The sequence below is a fragment of the Phaenicophaeus curvirostris genome, chromosome 3, assembly GCF_032191515.1.
Source record: "Phaenicophaeus curvirostris isolate KB17595 chromosome 3, BPBGC_Pcur_1.0, whole genome shotgun sequence".
Taxonomy (NCBI): Eukaryota; Metazoa; Chordata; class Aves; order Cuculiformes; family Cuculidae; genus Phaenicophaeus; species Phaenicophaeus curvirostris.
Genome location: NC_091394.1, coordinates 49,171,735 through 49,190,550, shown reverse-complemented (window position 1 = coordinate 49,190,550; position 18,816 = coordinate 49,171,735). Strand labels below are relative to the sequence as shown.

The 18,816-nt window shown below is 41.3% G+C and overlaps 1 protein-coding gene across 1 annotated transcript in view; it reads right to left on the bottom strand.

Annotated features, from left to right (window-relative positions):
- Positions 1-3,260: 3,260 nt before the first annotated feature.
- The window catches only part of COLEC12 (collectin subfamily member 12), a 104,881-nt gene continuing 89,325 nt past the window's right edge, over positions 3,261-18,816 (bottom strand). The window contains exons 4-10 of the mRNA XM_069853939.1: positions 17,463-17,561; positions 14,106-15,152; positions 11,345-11,833; positions 10,763-10,899; positions 9,893-10,002; positions 8,052-8,197; positions 3,261-7,026 (exon numbers count right to left, since the gene is read on the bottom strand). Of these exons, the coding sequence (XP_069710040.1) occupies positions 7,007-7,026; positions 8,052-8,197; positions 9,893-10,002; positions 10,763-10,899; positions 11,345-11,833; positions 14,106-15,152; positions 17,463-17,561 (2,048 nt within the window). The 3' untranslated portion in view covers positions 3,261-7,006. The remainder of the gene's footprint in view (positions 7,027-8,051; positions 8,198-9,892; positions 10,003-10,762; positions 10,900-11,344; positions 11,834-14,105; positions 15,153-17,462; positions 17,562-18,816) is intronic.

Sequence of the window (18,816 nt, the reverse complement as noted above, 5' to 3'; positions counted from 1 at the left end):
CAGTAGGGTACTACAATGCTAAGGGATATTTTGTCCAATTTCCATTTCCAGGCTTTTATTCTGACATTAAAAAAAAGTGGACAAAAATACATTGTTGCCATTCAGAAAAATAATTCATCATCTGTTTTATATGAGTGTGGATAATAGAGCTGGAATTAAGGAAATGTTATCTTTGCAATATGCCCAGACTTCTGAATGAGAGGGATTCCCAAACAAACTTCTTCCGAAGTCACATTTCAGACTTGCAGATTCCACCGGGAGGACCTCTGGCAAGGCTGGCAAAAGCATGACTGCAGATGTGGGGAGTTTGGAAGCAATTCTTAGAGCCTGGAATCACACCGATATCTGAGCTGCAGATTTTGGTCGGCGAGACAGATAGATAAGAAAAAGCAGAAGTTGCATGCTAATCTCTGAACTAAAGATTTTAATCTCTTGAAGATCAAGGGCCTAACTCTGACCTGAACTTAGATTCTGCTCTGGTGTAAAGCCAGCATAAATGTGCTGAAGTTCAGACCTACAAACTAAATTCTTAAAAGCCTTGTAAAATGTGGCACTACCTTATAAAAAGCCAAGCATTTGAAACCTGCTCTAATTCCACAGGAAAACGTCTTCTATACCCATTTTCTTGCTCTAGCAGTACTAACAAGAACAGAATATGGAAACTTCTACCAGTCAGCTGGAAGGCTGGTGTGTCCTCAGATGATCCCTTATGGGGCTGGACAGTGGGACCAGAGCCAGGCTCTGTCGTCAGGGCTCCTGGGCTGGTCAGAGGGATGTGTTTGTTCTCAGCCATCCCTTACTGTGTCTCGAGATGAATGACTCCACACTGACCACTACAATTGCTTGATGGCCCCAGGAGAGCTGCCATTTAAGCTAAAGGACTGCATTGGAATGAGAATAAACATGTTTAAACTGGACATAATTGCATTCATGTTGTTTTTTAAAAGAAGGTTCCTAATAAAGTTTTGAGGAGCAGCCAAAATCATTAAAAAGACAAAGAAAACCCTAATTATTTTTAAAGAAGAACTTGGCAAATGTTTTGGAGGATTTATTGGTGTTGGGCTGCAGAGGAGTCAATAGGCTCAGCAGTCCTCTAACTGGTTTCCTCTGAGCAAAGGGTCTCCTGATAACTTCGTGCAATTTAAGTGTAAATTAACTCTTAACCACACAAGATGTTGCACTCTGCTGGGCTAGTGATGCTCTGGTTTGATCACGCTGAACTCTGCCCTCCAAAACATATGAGTGTTGATGTGGGAGAGACACCATTCTGTTTAATTTAGTGTTGAAAAGTCCACTCCCTTCACTGAGGTGTATGAAAACTAATTTGCTGTATGCCAGTGTTGGTTTCATTGGAAAAAAAATCACCTATAAAAATCACCTCCCCAACATATGAAAACAAAATCCCCCAAATTAAGGCATTTGAATGAATCAAATTCTTGAAAATCTCCTTTTACTTCCAGTCACAAAATGGGGCTGGCAATACTTACATGCCTCTGGGAAGCCCTCTGGGTAAGAAAATCCTCATGGCATGCAAGATCTTCTCTAAAAAGAGCATTGTTTGTCTAGTGATTTGCTTTTATTGTTCTGGTATTAAAAAAAAAAATCAGTACACAAATTTTGGAGTGTTACGCTGAGTTTATTTTGAAAGAGAAATCAAAGGATGATTTTTTCATCTCTGAGCCAGATGGAAAGAAAAAACAAACATATTTCAACCTAAGAAAGAAAACACATGGGAACGTAAAAAAAATTTTTAGCCAAGGTTTTTGGTTTCTTTTTCTTTTCTCTTCTCTTTTCACTAAACACCATGGAAAAAGTGAGGTGGAGATGGTGAATGAACAAATAGGCTCTGGTTTTAGGAAGGCCTGGTTTCTAGGGAACAAGGTTTTTCTCCATAAGGCACTGTGTTTTCCCATCTATAGATACCCCAACTACCTCTGAGTGAATGTGGGTGAGCACGAGTAGCCCTGCAGCTGCCTCCTCCTCCTCCTCCTGCCTGGCCCTGGGAGGAGGAGGGTGTCCCAGCATTGGGGGTCCCAGGCATAGGTGGCTGTCCTACTGCTGGTCCCTCACCAGTGTGGGCCCGCACATCACAGCACAGAGCCTGCTCGAGGGGCAGCTGGGCATTCACAGAGGAGCAAACATCTCCAGGGTGCACAGAGACATCCGCAGAAGTGAGGAGGAAAAAAGTAAAGCAAGTCTGGAGGCTGGAGCTGGAGATGTTTTGTTCCGTGTTCAGTTCTGGGCCCCTCACCATAAGAAGGATGTTGAGGCTCTGGAGAGAGTCCAGAGAAGAGCAATGAAGCTGGTGAGGGGGCTGGAGAACAGGCCTTATGAGGAATGGCTGAGAGAGCTGGGGTTGTTTAGCCTGGAGAAGAGGAGGCTGAGGGGAGACCTCATTGCTCTCTACAACTACCTGAAAGGACGTTGTAGAGAGGAGGGTGCTGGCCTCTTCTCCCAAGTGACAGGGGACAGGACAAGAGGGAATGGCCTCAAGCTCCGCCAGGGGAGGTTTAGGCTAGACGTTAGGAAAAAATTCTTTACAGAAAGGGTCATTGGGCACTGGAACAGGCTGCCCAGGGAGGTGGTTGAGTCACCTTCCCTGGAGGTGTTTAAGGCACGGGTGGATGAGGTGCTGAGGGATATGGTTTAGTGTTTGATGGGAACGGTTGGACTCGATGATCCGGTAGGTCTCTTCCAACCTGGTTATTCTGTGATTCTGTGATTCTGTGATTTGGATGCTGCATCTGTGAGCTGCTATGCTTTTAACCAAGGAAGCTGCACTGCGGAAAAGTGGTTTTGTTCTCTCACTCAGCCACCTTTCCCCTACTCACTGCAGCACATTTTCCTCTGACAGCCAGCGGCCGCCCTCCAACCACCTCCTCGCCCTGCCAGTGATCAGAGACAAGATCCTGGTACTTGCTAAAAACAGGGGAGTTACTCACCAGGAACAGAAAATTAAAAGAGATCAGCCATCTGAGAGACAGAGAGAATCAGCAAGATCAGACTAGCCATTATGAACAGCCAATTTAAGCTAGATGCAGTAATGGCTAATCTAGGGACTGCTCCTGCTCTATTTGAGTGACGGCATCATTCACTTGGAGGCCCAACTGATGTGCTTTGTGTGCTTCTGCTAGGACGGTGAACTGCAAGAGGGAATTCCTGCTCAGCTCAGGCCTTTAAAACCAAGGTTCTAGCACCTAGGTCCTGCAAGAACAATACACTAAAACTGCAATTAAGGGATAAAATAGCCACAGTCATGCTTAGAACTAGGACAGTGTAAGTGACAAGAAAGTCTTTAATGAAAATTGTTTTCATCAGTTTGACTTTAATACCTACAAACACTTCCATCTCCACATCTCTCCCATCTCCACATCTCTCTTGGTTATACAAGCACACACAGAGTAAACCACATTCACTTCCATGTCTCTGCTTAGTCCTTCCTTTATTGGAACATTGCAGGTGTTTTATATAGACATCAAAGGGGAGAAAACTTTGAGATTTATCTGCTCTAATCAGCTGAAGATGTTTCCAAATAAATTAATAAAAGAAGTCAGAAATGACATTAAGAAATCCAGCACTGGATGTAAATCACAACCTTGCACCCTCTCTGTCTTCCCTCCCTTCCTGCAATAGTCCCAGTGCTTGCCAGGGTATATAAACTTGCATTTAGTCTGATGTAAAACAAGAAAAAGGATGATGGACATGTATACTCAGTATGCCAAGTTACCATATTTGTACATGAGAGGAAAGCCAAAACTTGAGCTGGGACAAAATGATTTCCTATCTTCTAAAACTTTCCATTCAAACTGCATTATCACTCAAAACCATACAGAAAGCAGATTTAACGGGGATGTTTTCCAGACCCCATGTGGCAGCTCTGACTTTCTTGGCTCTGACAATTTCTTGGCCCTTTCTGGTGTCCTTCTTGCATCCCTGCCAATCTCTCTTTTCTCTGACAGGTTCCGGAACTGTCTTAACGCTCTCCCAATTCTCCCAATGACTTCAATCTTTGTTGGAAATTGACACCTCTGTTTCCCTCATGCACCAATACTGGATCAGAAGGATGGTCTGTTTCAGCCTCCCCGGCTGCTCAGGCCAGATTTTAAGGATGACAGAACATGCCAGGCACGCAACTGCAGCATCCCTCTCCAGCCAGTTTTTCCTAACAGCTACACTCTTTGCTTCAAACAGACAGCTTGAGCCCAGGCATGTTTCGCTTCTCAGTTAAGTGTGGATAATTAGTGTGATATTACAGATAATCAAAACCCAGCATTCAAATTCACTTTGAAATGAGTATTGAATTCATAAACAAGTTCTATCCTTAAACTGTCCTAGTTCAGTGGTCATTTCCATGCTAAAGCCACCCAACTGCCTGCAGTTTGGCATAGCTGCTCTGCTAGTTTGCAACAAGCTAAGCAGCTATTGCTAATAAACAGGCACTTCTGTAACTGTACGCAGGCATAACTGCAGCTACGGCTGTTGATCGCTCCTACACAGAAAACCTCTTTAGAGGGAGAGGAAGACACTAGATGACTCTTGGATCATCTCGTCTTGATATCCCATCACTGCCATTGCTGAAGGAAGAGAGGGATGAAATCAGAGTGAGGAAATAGTGTAGCTGGGGCTTATACAGAGGTTTCTCATGAACTTCTTTTGTGGACAGAAGTCTATCACATCAGCAAAAAGCAAGAAGAACTTCATTTAATGTGGCAGATGCTCAGAATGAGCTCACTTCACCAACATTCAAAACAAAGGTAGCAGTGCTTCTAACACAGTGTGGTTCTGCAAAGCACCACTCAGCAGGGTTTGTAAGGCTCTCTGGGCATAAAAAGTAATAGTTTTGTACCTTGTTATCCAAAAATAGCACTTTGACATTATCTTCACTGACACTGTCTAAATATACATGTAAACACTACAGTATGTATCTACACAAAACTCCCAAGTACAGCATGGCAGGATGCGTAACAGAAACATGTATTCAAAACCTGATGAAAAAGCCAAAAGGAAAGTCTCAGGAAATGCAGATTGTCTGAAGAAAAGCCCTGCCTCCAAGATGGGGACAGATGATTTCTGCAGCTGTAATACACACGTCTCACTTTTTATTAAACATATGCAATTTTCATGTTTCTTCTGTCTCCTATCTAATATGTACTACAGGACAGATTCCCAAATGTAACGTTTTGTGTATTTTCTTTAAGCAAACTATAAATAAAATCAGAAGCCTCCCTCCCTCCCTCAAAATGAACACTGGAGGAAGTGTGGGATGTAGGAAAGAAATGGTATTTAATTAGTTGGTCTTAGGAGCAATATTTGGAAATCTGAAGTACAAAATCTTGTGTCTTTCCAACAGAGCTGGAGTATTTCAAGGAACTTATCTGCATTCAGCCAAGGTAAACGGCAGGTCAGGAGGCAATGGAAAAACAACTCTTCTTCCCAAGAAGCCAAAACAAGTTCCTTCATGGTACAGCATGTGGCCATGCAGAGTATGAAAGACTGAGATCTGACACAGGCTTTCTGCTAATGAACTTGAACTAGTTGCTCATTTTTTTTTTTAATTCCTGATAAGCAGCACTGCTGCCTAGACCACAGCTCATGAGACCATGGAGGAAACTGGCTGGGTGATGATATGTTATTAGCCACACTGCTTTCTGATTTGCAGCATATTTTATTTTCTATTTTGTTTGAGAGAGAAGTACTAGTCCAGGAAAACAGACATTGATTTCCAAGTCCCTTTGGATAAATGCAAATTGATTGGACTTTTCAGAGTATGGCATATTTTTCTTACCAAATTTTGAAAAAGAAACATATTTCAGTGTGGGCAGCTCCTTCATTTCTGTTTTCATAAAATCCTTCATTTAGGCTTGACTTGCAATGTGGGTAGCGCCTGTTGAGGTAGAATTCCTCACAAGAAGGGAGAAGGAATGAAAACATTTCAAAATAATTCTAAAGATTCTGAGATTTACTTCTGTGGCATTTCTCATGAGGAGAAGGAGGGCAGGAAGACAGGGTGGCAGGAAAGCAGGCAGGATGGAAAGAAGAAAGGTAGGAAGGCAGGCAAAACAAGGCAGGCAGGAAAGAAGGCAGGCAGAAATGGCAGGCAGATAGGCTGGAAAGAAGGAAAGAAGGCAGGCAGGAAGGAAAAGCTTTTATTAATATGGTCTTTGCATAGTACCCCAGTGGAACTCTGGCTGTGATCAGAGCTATAATGAGTATTTACTCCTTAGTTAACTCAATTGTTACACATGCAGGCTAGACTGCATATAGTAAGGAAAACACTACCTAAAATCTGCTTTAAAAGTTATTGAACCAGAACAAATCATCTGGGAAAGTACAAGTATTTCTAACTGGAAAAATATTTCTCTATAGCTGAGCTAGGCCTGACAGCAAAACTTAATGAATTATTAGTACCTTTACTGTTTTCTTTGGCCCCTGTGCACTATATTTGTAAAAAAGTCAGTAAAAAAAGAGAACAATTGTAAAAAGCAATATTTTGTACAAAAATACAAAGTTTTAAAAAGCTCTTAAAAGTATATTCCATATTATTGATAAGAGTTGGACTATATATATATATTTATATAAAATCTATATATTCGTGTATTTGTATAATTTTCCTACATTTGGGATTTTAGCAAATGAAACATACTGTTTATACAGTTGGTATGTTTTTCTATACGAGTGACCAATAGTCTTTCTCAGATTGACAGAATGTCTTTTCTCAGAAGACAAAAGTTGCTTACATATATGGTTACTGGTTGGGAAGAAAATATATAACAGAATTAGTCCAACTGTATATCCTGATGCTGTGGGTCAAAAGGCCTCAAATAATTACAGGACGCTGGAGAAGAGTTGCTGCTGTATTCCTTTATGCTTTTAAACCAGTTTTCAGTGCTTGCTTTTGTTTTTTTCCCCCTCTCAATTTTGGTAGGCAATGTTGTTCTCTCTCAGGATTTTCTTCGTCTTTAAGTAAATTTCCATAATATGTAGGTATCTGTAAAGTCACAGCCTATTATGCTCCAAATATTTGCCCTACAGTAAGAGAGAAAAACAAAGAGAAAAAAAAAAAGAATGTAAAAAGCCCAGCAAGATTAAATATATTTCCAAAAAGAAAACTGACAGAGATCAAGGTATGAAAAAGATTTAGTTGGACTCATATTCCCATCCTGTAAGTTCTGGAGGATAAATATTTGCGAAGTATGAAGTTTTCCTGGAACAACAAACGCATGTAGGAAAACAAGGCCAAATTACATTGTTACTTACACACAATCCTGTGCTCTAGACACCCAAACAGAGTTGTACATTCATAAAGCTTATTCAAGACTTTGTTTTGTTTTTTAGGGGAGCATTTTTTGTGGATGGGATGTAATTTTGGCTCTAGCTGACATTTCCATCTGCCTTCACTGAAATTCAGTCTACATGTTTGCAACTGGAGCAGTCAGGCAACTCTTGGCAAAGCAATGTTTAAACAGATTGTATGGAGCAGATAAGGTCTTGGGCAGAGTTCCACCATGAACAGAAATATCACCTAGCCCTGTGCAGACAGGTCTAGGTTCTAGGTTCTAAACAGCCATGTGAACCATCTCCCCCTGCCATTGCAGAAATGCCTGTATAATCAGAATGAGATGTCCCATGGCAATCACCTGCCACATGGCCACTGAGCCTATAAAAACATCTGCCAGTGTTGCCAGGGTCTGGAGAACATGAGCTAAATCATTCTTGAAGTTTTAGGTGTGTTTGAAGTCTAGAGGTGATAATCAAGATGCAGAGTATGCTACGCCTCTGACCAGCTTGAAGGCTGTTCTTTTCTTGTAGTGAAAGAGCACAAGATTTATTGCAATAAATACTGTGTCTGTGTTGTGCAGAGTGCTAGAGAAGCCCACATTGGGCTGGATCTGAGCAGAAGTGCCCCAAATGACTCCCCTTCTTCCTCAAAAAGGCACTGCCATAGTGCCTAATCTTATGCCCGGATCTTTTCTCCTCTAGCTATCAAAAATTTACTTGAATTTGGCCTGGTAGAGGTAGGATGAAATAATCAAACCAAGCATCTTGCTTACCTTTGTCCATGTCTTTTTCGCAAATAAAATTGTTAACATCTTCACAGTAGAAGTCATTCCAGAGCCCAGCATAGATTAAGCCAGCGCAATCTTCCCCTGGCCCATGCCCATGGCTCCAGTTATCAGGTTGCCCAGTTTTCCAGTTCCTTTCAACCAAAAAGCAAGAGATATGATTGCACAACACAGCACATATGACTGTTTCTCACCACAAGAAATTAAAGAAAACATCACGAGATCTGTTTTGAAAGGGAAATACATGTTGAAACAAACAATACATGACTTGCTGAAAATGGAAAACAGATGTATTACAGAGAAGAGAATCTATTTGGCCTCAGGCTGCCAAAACTCAGACACCTAAAATTAGACTGACGAACTTTATTTCAGTTTCTGAATGTACAGGCACATATAGTGGGAGTGCTCCATGCCCCATGGGTATTATCCCAATCCTGCAAAACCTGTGCAGTGCATTCCTGGTAGCAGATGGGACTGAGAAAAGCTGGCAGGCTCACAAGTGCTACCCAGGATGGCAGCAACTTGTCATCACTCGTTGAAAAGGTGCTCAGCCCTCTAACTGCACTCAGATGGGCCTCTTGGGAAGCGCAGCCAAGACTCACCTGTTTTATGGACCCGTATTTGGATCAGAAGTGAATTTTTTGACTTGTAAGGAATATACTCCATATGTATCTTCTGAGATCATTAGCTTTGATGGTGAAACTTAATGCAGCATGTAAAAAAATTGCAGCAAGTGTTTCCTCATCCTGTTTTTGTTTAACAAGTGAGAAACACTTCCAACTTCAGGACTTAAAAGCTTCATTTTCCTGAAGAAACAGGTTGTTGAAGGGAGCTTGTGATTACTGGCTGATATGTTCCGTGTTCGGCTGAAAAACACGCCTGCCTGACACAGAGCATCTGACCAGGCACCTGGGAGGACACACGGCTTTCCAGAAGTAATGAAATACTTTGAAAATCACAAACTGTCAGCTCTGAGGTTACAACAGGGCACCTAAAACCACAGTGTGGTGGAAACCTATTGAAAGCAGTGGCTGAAGTGGGAGCCACTCACAGTGCTGCCATTAAGAGAAAGATAGTGGAAAACAGGGAGGGATTAAAAGGGAAAAATATTATGGCTGAATTTGAAACACATCTGACCTTTTCCATGTTTCTCATCAAAATGAACACCAATGAGATCACAGCTAATAATTTTGTAACATCTGACTGACTGTAGCCTGTTTTTCTGGAGCATAAACTCTTTAGTCCACTCCTCAGTATTATAAATCTGGGTGGTTGCAATCTGTTCCATTTAGGGTAAATTCAGTGTAGCCCTAGGATTCCTGGAGAGCTGCCAATTCAGTTCTCAACTGGCCAAAGCTTAGACACCTTCATTTAATGCATTTTCCTTATGTTTAATGCTTTCCACTTGGATTTGGACTTTATCTAAAGGCTGGTCACTTTTTATCAGAAAGAGCACTCTATTTTTAGCCAGTTGTAATGCAAATAAGGAAAATTCAAACCAAGACAGCAAAACTGCCTGTGCTTCCCATCTCAACTTTGTAATAAAAGTCAGAGCAAATGTTTTGGCAAGACAGACTGCGCTATGTAGTTCTGTGATTCTTTCATTCAACATTCAATTTTCTTCCTGGCAAGAAAAGAAAGCCTTGTGCATGGAGAAGAGAGAGAAAAAAAACCCAGTTCAACAGCATCTTCAATAACCGATTATTTAGTTGGCATCTACAGCCCTCTAGATCCATTGGATAATTTCTAGATGATGCTTTTAGAAGTGTCAGCAAGAGTGGTAGCATCTGCAGAAAATAAACACCATTTTTTTTTTTTTATTTACATACGTGTAAACTGGTAAGGATCCATCCAGCCATCTCCATTCATTTTCCTTCTCCGAATCTGTTAGTCCAATCCAGAAGCTGCCTTTCCCAGAAATCTGTCTTTTTATCCATTGCTGTGGAAGAAAGATCTTAGTCCATAGCAAACACACACAACTGTCTTGGAGTCAATAACATACTCTGGTTTCATGAGCATCTTTTTATCAGAATAGAAAGGGCCAGAGGAATTTTTCTAAGCTGAAGATGTTTCAGGAGTTGGCCTGGCGACCCCTTGCCCACACTAGAATCTGTCACAGTGTTTGCATGCAAGGTAGAGAGCTAGGCATGAAAATTAGGTTGACAAAGTCACAGCCAATGTTTTATAGATACAAACTGAAAAAACCCTAAGAGTAAGCAGTTGTATATTGACATCCCCCCTGTTATGTAGCCACGAAATAATTATGTTGAACAGTAGTGAATGTATAGCTAGATTTATAGCTAGATTAAAATTACTTTCTTTTTGGATACAGTAGTCTTAGGCTGCACGTTTAAATCACAGAATTTAAAATTAAATTATATTCATCACTGCAAAAAATACATTTTGGACAATATGCAAGGCAGAATGGACTCCCTCTTTAAAGGTTCAACACTCTCAGAATTTTTGCCAGCCTTTCTGCCTGCTCTGTGCCCACTGCCTTAAGGGTCAGCACAAGCTCTGCTCACACTGCTCTTCTGCACATGGAGAAGCTGCTGAGAAGGCAAAGGGTGGACAAAACACTAACTGGAGCCAATCACTGTGTCTACTTCACCACACGAATTAATCATGCTCTCAGCTCCCCATTTGCCTGCTAGTTAAATAACTTCAAACTCGCTCCTTGAAAAACAGAAAGTAATTACCTGCTCCTCTTTGTTGTTTATGATAACCAAGCGTGATGCCTTGTCTTCGCAGAATAACTTTGCCTCTTCAAAAATTTCTCTTTCAGTTGAAAAGTAGTAGCACTTTTCTGTATAGTTCTTCCAATGAGGAGAACAGCCTATGATGTGAATTTTTTTGTGTTAAACCAGTTACTGATAAGGGATCAGTGGTATCTTTCTGCATAGGGCCAATAATAAGCACAGAATCCCATACTTATCTACAGCAAGTTGCCACTTAAAGTACTTACATACAGTTTGGGAATTTACTTATTAGGATCCTAACTCTGTGAAATCAAGGCTAAACTGTGTGGTCAAGAGAATTATTTATTACTTTTACTACTGTGACCTTTTCTTTAGCCATAAACATTAAATTAAATCTGTTTCAGGCCATCAGAAGGAAGTCCAACAGGTATGGCTTCGTTTAACAAGACCCTTTGTGATAAATCCCAGAGATTTAGTCTAGGGCAGCAGAGATTATCTGAACCAGTAATTATGTGCTGAGCACCCTCCACTACATATATTTGTAGCTCAGTAAGAGATGCATGTGGTGTGTTGACAGCTTACCGTTAGCCTCAGGTACTGACGTAGGTTCACTTTGCAGTGCCATTAGCATCCCTGGACCTGGTGGACCTGGTGGACCAGGTGGGCCCTTTGGACCAGGCAGCCCAGGGATTCCAGGTAGCCCAGGTAGTCCTCGAGGTCCTGGTACCCCTGGCTCTCCCACAGTTCCTTGCAGACCTTGAAATCCTGGTGGGCCTTGAGGCCCAGGTGGCCCATCTTTGCCCTGTGGACCTGGTGGTCCTGGGTCTCCACTTGGTCCAGGCAGACCCGTCTTGCCTGGGGAACCTCTCTGACCTTTGGAGCCAGGCGATCCTCTTGAACCCTTCCCTCCTTTTTCTCCTGGTGGCCCAGCTGGCCCAGGTGGGCCCTTATCACCTGCAGGTCCTGGTGGTCCTGGTTCTCCTTTCTCTCCTTTTTGTCCTTTTAAGCCAGCAGGGCCAAGAGGACCTTGAGGGCCTCTGTCACCTTTAGGTCCCCTTGGACCAGGAGGGCCTGAAAAAATATAAGCATGTAAAGTGGGAATACGGACAGAAAACAAAACAATAAGTGTGTGCAGGGTCTTTGTTTAACATATTTCAGACCATCAATGCTGGACATTCAGCATTGTGAAAACCAGGCTTACAGTTGCTTTGAGCAGTGCTTGTAAAAGCACACCTCTGCTTCTCAGGCATTATAGACTCAGAATTATTTAGGTTGGAAGAGACCTTAAAGATCATGCAGTTCCAACTCCCCTACCATGGGCAGGGACAACTCTCACCAGACTAGGCTGTCCAAAGCCCCATCCAACCTGGCATTGAACACCTCCAGGAACGGGGCATCTTCCCTGGGCAACCTGTGCCAGTGCCTCACCACCCTCACGGTGAAAAATTTCTTCCTAATGTCTAATCTAAATCTTTCCCCCTCCAATTTAAAGCCATTCCCCTTCATCGTATCACTACGTGCCCTTGTAAAAATTCCCTCCCCAGCTTTCCTTCAGGCCTCCTTCAGGCACTGGAAGCTGCTATAAGGTATCCCCAGAGTCTTCTCTTCTCCAGGATGAACAACAGGGATTCCAGAACTGGGCACAACACTCCAGGTGGGGGTCTCACGAGAGCGGAGAGGGAGAATCACCTCCCTCAACCTGCTGGCCACTCTTCTTTTGATGTAGCCCAGGATACGGTTGGCCTTCTGGGCTGTAAGCTGACTCCTGTTGAGCTTCCCATCAACCAGCACCTCCAAGTCCTTCTCTGAAAGGCAGCCCTCAATCATGTTGTACCCCATCCTCTATTGGAACTGCGGACTGCCCTGACTGAGGTGTAGGACCTTGCACTTGGCCTTGTTGAACCTCATGAGGTCTGCACAGGCCCACTTCTGCAGCTTATCCAGGTCTCTCTGGATGACATCCAGAGACGTCCTTCTGATGTGACAACTGCACCACTCAACCTGGTGTCTTCTGCAAACTTCCTGCATGTGCACTCAGTCTTGCTGTTCATATCATCAATGAAAATATTAAACAGCACTGGTCCCAGTATGGACCAGTGGAACACTACTTGTCATGGATACCAATGCTCTTTCCTGAGCCTCCATGAAATACAGGATACAGAAGAAAATAACCTGATGCACTTTGTCTTGTGAACTGGACAGTGACACCATGAGCCAGGTGATCAGCTGAGGCTCCAGTCCCTGCAAGGCACACTTCACGCTGTTGATGCATGTGGTCCTGCATGTTGATGTTCCCATTCCCTCACTCTGCTATGATCCCTTTTCCTTCTAGTCCCATCTCTATCTACTCATGGACTACAGGAATCTCTCCTGCAATGATGCTGTTTGCTGCTCTGTCTATAAAGGATTGTCAAAAAGAGACAAAATGAAGGATACTGAACAACAGGTCAACTGTGGAAAGGCCAGAAATACTAGTCACTAACTGGCCAACTATAACAGGACAGAGAACAATACCCACGATAGGAAGTGGCAATATTGTGACAGCAATAAATAACAAAATCATTTCGGATTCTGACAATGGATGAGCAAACGCCTTGCCAATACACCCCACTCCCACCCCTAATTTAAACTCCTCCATAGATAAATTCCTAAACTGGAATAATTTTGGCCTGAATGAAATGAGAAAGGTTAAGGTTACTAACATGTAATCTTGGCTGTAATTCAGCCTTAGTTTATTTGGAGTGATGGATTTATATTTGTGATTAGAGTTTTGGGGCTGACTGGTTCACATCAGGTTGGAAATATGAGTGTTCTTTTCATTTGGGATAATACTTGGCTGGGAGAAACCTCCTAAACCTGATGCTATTTATTTCTGGAGAAAATAAAATACCCCAAGATTAAAAACTAAGCAAAGTAGGATGTTTTCTGGCAGACGAACAACTGGCTTAAAGTGAAATAGCAACTTGTTTTTCAGTAAGGGTGGACCTTTCTGGGAACAGGCCAATGTATATTTCTTAGCCATTTCCTCCTTAGCAGCGATTGGTTTCTTGAGGTCCCACACCTTCACTAGCTTATTTTAGAAACAAAATCAAAAGCAGATCAAGTTAGTCAGTCACTCAGAATAAAATTTTGCTAAGTCAGAACCTTCTTTCATAACATGTATGTAGAGGAGGCATAGGAAAAATAGTAATGAATATTCAAGCTACATGTATATTTCCGAAGTTTAGGATTAGACAATGGAAAACTCTGTATCAGCACGCACTACCTTTCACAAAACTAAAGAAATAATGCAAGCAGAAATTCAGCATAGACCATTATTGGCATCAACAGAGGAACTGCATACCTTGTAAGATAGTGAAGTTCTTGATGAGCTGGCCATGTTTGGAATCTACCAGCTTCATTTCTTCCATGATTACTGACAAATTGGCAACTTCAACATCTAACCTTGACCTCATCAAATCCTGTTGCACCTTGAGAGATGCAGAGTCTAAGCGAATATTGGCTAGTGAGCTGTTCATAAAAATCAGCTCATCTGAATGTTTACTTAAGGTGTCTGTACAAGTTGTCCTGACCTCATTGAGATTGCTAGTCAATGTCCGTAGATGATGAGCAGTGTAGCTAATGTTGCTAATGATATTGACTATATCGGTTTCGAAGACCTGGAATCTCTCTTCTAGCTGGTTGAATTTGGCAGAAGTTCTGTTTTCATATTCTTTATGCTGTTCCTGGAGATCCTTTAGGTTTTGTTCATTGGCTTGGGCAATTGTGGTGATATTCTCCATTTGCCCACTGAAGGAGCTGAGCTGATTGTTCATGTCTTCAAGTGTATCATTGTTAGCTTTTGCCAATGCCGAGTTGTTGGCGGCCAAAGTCTGTAAATTTTGTACTTTCTCCTTAAGCCAGTCAGTGTCCTTCCGAGCTTGAAGGACAACCTGCTGCAGATTTTGAAAGTCATTCTTAATTCTTAGAATAGCCAAGCTTGTATCTTCCATTGACTTCTGCAGGACACTTATAAGATTTCTTTGCTGTATTTGTGTCAGGTTTAAGTTGTTCAGGTTCATGATGACCACATTATGAGAATGCACTTGGTTTTGCAAGTCTGTTTGAATGTTACTCGTGTCTTGTTGAAGATTGTTGATATAGCCAGTATATGCCTGAAGAGTCTTATTGACACTGATGATCATGAAAGAGTTACTATCTAAGGCACTTCTTATTTGGCTCTGTCTATCATCTAATAAACTTCCAGACTCTTGCAGCTTTTCCAGTGTATCTTTGTTCCTGGTAGTTTTCTCTGCAATGTCATGGAGCTGTTGACGAAGAGCTAGAATGTCAGATCTGAAGCCAGACAGTTCAGTGTTGGTATTCATGGCTTTTTGTCCAGCTTGGTTATCTGTTGTACAGGAAAAAAATTGAAAGGCTTTAGGATGAATTTTTAAAAAAATGTGATAAAAAAGCAGAGTGTATTTTAATTGCACTCAGGTTGTCAAAACAGTCTGTCAATAGGACTTCTATGCTATCTATTCCAGAAAAGAGAAACCACTAAGGAAAGTTATGCCACTAGGCAGAAAGAGATGAAGACTTTCTGTCTTACTGAGAAGGACAAGATGCTGATTCCGTTATCATAAATAGGAAAAACTATCATTAGAAACTGATGTATATACGCAGACGTGTAGTGCCTGTGTTCTCAATGAAAACTGAACAGTAAGCAGAATTCAAAATATTAAAGAGGTATCAGTAACTTTATGTTTTGAGGTTACAACTGGCTATTGCTGAAAGCTCAGAGGTAAATTTTAGGTGTTTGTGTTTTCTTCCTCCTTTTCCTAGCAGGTGGAATATCTTAATTGTGATTTAGTACATATAGTTTCATTTTTAAAATCTTAGATTTAGTTTTAAAACAGTTCTAATATCTATTTTAAAACAATCTGGGTTAGAGGCAAGAGCTTCACCAGAAGGCTACTCCAGATATGACAGGATATGATGTATTTCTGTTTTTCTCTCTAACATACTACTATTGCTTGTAATGACATTTATTTTGCTGTTATCGTTTCCTCATGTTCTGAATTTCAGGCAAGCAAAACCTTTAATCTTAGAGGAACATGTCTGCTTTTGCTTACACTGCCTTACAGACTACTTCTGGGAGCTTGCCTGAGTATGATTATGCTTTTTGAGGCTGCAGAGCTCATCAGCCAGGATACAGAAACTGAGGAAATAAGCAGTCAACACTCAATTCCAGGGAAAAGCCCTTTTCTTGACCTCACTTTCATTTCCTACACATGGTCCATATATTTTTGTCCTCATCTAAGCATAGCTACATATATAAATTATGCAGTCTCAAGACCATATTTTCAGATGACTCCAAGAGAGGCAGAATAGTTTTCATACACTACAGTGAACACAGCTGTGGATGAAGCTTTCTTCTGTGGTGTCTGAATGAATCGTGATGGCGAACATCAAATAATGGTTTGTGAGACTTCAGTCTTAAATGTTTATGGAGTCTTTTGTGGATGGACATCTTCCCAAGCACAGCAGCTCTCCCTGCCACTTGTCTCACTCCAGGATCTTCTCAGTTCTGACTCTATGTTTACCTCTTGGTTACAGCTTAAATTGTATTGTGTTGCTCACACAGCTCTGACAACTGCCAGGTCCACATACAGCTAATCCCTGAAGGCCAGTCTTTCATTCACCACATGCTGTTATCCTTCTGGCCCTAGACTAGTTCTCTTACCTTTGTGACTCCCACACACATTGCCTCATAACTTTTCTTATTTCTGTGTATGTATCAGTAAAAGTGCATGTCACTGAGTTACCCCATGTTTTGAACTAAATGCAGTGTGCAAATACTTCAGAATCCAGCTATTTTTTGAGGGGGAGAAGTTGTAAAGACTTATGATTAAGCTGCAAGCAATTTTTTCCTAGAAATACATCTCAATATATGGTTTATGAAGCTAAACAAAATTTGTTTCAAGAAATATGTGCATGTATGTGTATATGAACATTTCTGTAAAAACTATATAAACTATAAGTCTATGTATATATAAACAGACAATAAACAGCTCTTCTTTCTTTCCAGACAAAGAAGAAAGGTAAAAATGTACAGTTAGTGGGTAGAATCCTTGTCCATGATCTTTTGCCTGCTAATCAAGAACTGTGATAGCACTTGGGAGACCTGAACTCATAACAACCTTGTGTCCTGTATTCTCTGAGATGATTAAGAAACATTTTATGGAAGTAATCAACTTGCTTCATACATAAGAGTTTGGAACAGTTCATTATTACCATACATCTTAAAATTAGTTCTGATTTTGAATCTTAATTGCTAAAACAGCATCAAACATGACTGGGTGACAGATTTTCATTTTAGAATCTCTTGTGCTGTGGAACAGCTTCTGCTACGTTTTATAGCTCTACCTCAGAGAGACTCTCTCCTGAGGACAACTTTTAAGTGTCTGTTTATTTTTGTATAAATGATTTCAGAGTGGCTTCAGTGGGAACTGTAAATATTGAAGCATGCTCAAAATGCTATCCTAAGTAAAGCTGATCTTAACTATTCTAAAGTGTCTTCCCAAGTACTTGAGAAATTGAAATCAAGTACTGTTTCTTGTCATATTCAGAGATTTTTCATACATATTTCTTGCCACTATCTGCCAAGAGAACACCCCAAAGCTGTAACACAAAGGGGCTTTGCTTGTGTGTAGATTACCTAATTTCTTCAGGTCACTCTCCACCTCTGTGAGCTTTTCTGTATATCTTCTGTGGGACGTTTCCAGGCCACCTGTCACATTGTCCATTTTTTCTACAACTAGGGGGAAGAGAACAGTATGTTACAGAAAGGAGAAAACTAAAATTACGAACAAGTCTGGTAAACTATAAAGCGAACCAAAAAAACACCACTGTCATCAAACAAACAAAAAAACCCCACTTTAAAATTTCCCTGCTTGCCACTATACTCTGCTGTTGCTCTGTAAAAGGCACTGGAACAGGTTGCCCATAGAAGTCATGGATGCTCCATTCCTGGAGGTGTTTAAGGCTAGGTTGGAAGAAGCTTTGAGCAACCTGATCTAGGGGGAGGTGTCCCTGTCCATGACAGGGGTGTTGGAGCTAGATGATCTTTAAGATTCCTTCCAATCCAAACCATTCTATAAGTCTATGAAATATTGGAAGGATGAGCTCCTATCTGCTAGTAGAATCCAGCATTCTTCCAGTTCTTCAGTCTCCCTACAGTCCCCAAACATTTCTTCACTCATGAGCAATCTTTCTCCTGAAGGAGGAAATCCCTCTTTGTGGATTTTCCTCATGAACCAAGTGCTTTTCTTTTAACAATATTTTCATGCTCCAAGCACAATGCTGTGTGGCAAAGGTAGGCTGATTGCTAAAGTCTCAGATGAAAGAGAGGAGACTTCCTTCTATTTTATTATGAGCCATTTCTCCTTAGAAATAACATTTTTTTTACCCTGTGCCTTTTAATCATTAAGAATTGCCACCTGGATAGCAAACTTCAGACTGAGATAACAGTTTGAAGACGCAATTCTAAATGTTTTGTGGATCCAATATAAACATCTTGATAATGGTGCATATCGCTCAAGATGGTCTTGAAAGTGTTCTATCTCATTAAGACTGAAAGGGTGGTCATTCAGAAAGTGCAGATCTTTGGCTGATGTACTTATTTTGTAATGTCTGAGTAATTTTCTTGTCACTGAGACAATCTGTTTATCTGATGGAATTGATACTGAAATGGAAAAAGCAGAGCAATGAATAAAGCACCTGGGGTGGCTTCCAGTGGCAAAAAAGTGAAGTGCTTGCAAGGCAAGAGGCAGCCTTCACCTTCCACCCCAAACCTTGTCTAATAGGCTTTTGCATTCAAGTAACAGCCAAAGGCAGAAAATTCTTCTAATCACAAGATTATTTAGCTCTTTTGCTACACTGGGAACAGAATGGATCTGAACCAACTCTGGGAGAGGCTTCATGAGTTATTTTGCCAGCACTCTCTTTCCCATATCTTGAGACAGTGAAGCCAATTCTGCAAACCTGTGTAGGGCGGGAGTTACTGCTAACTC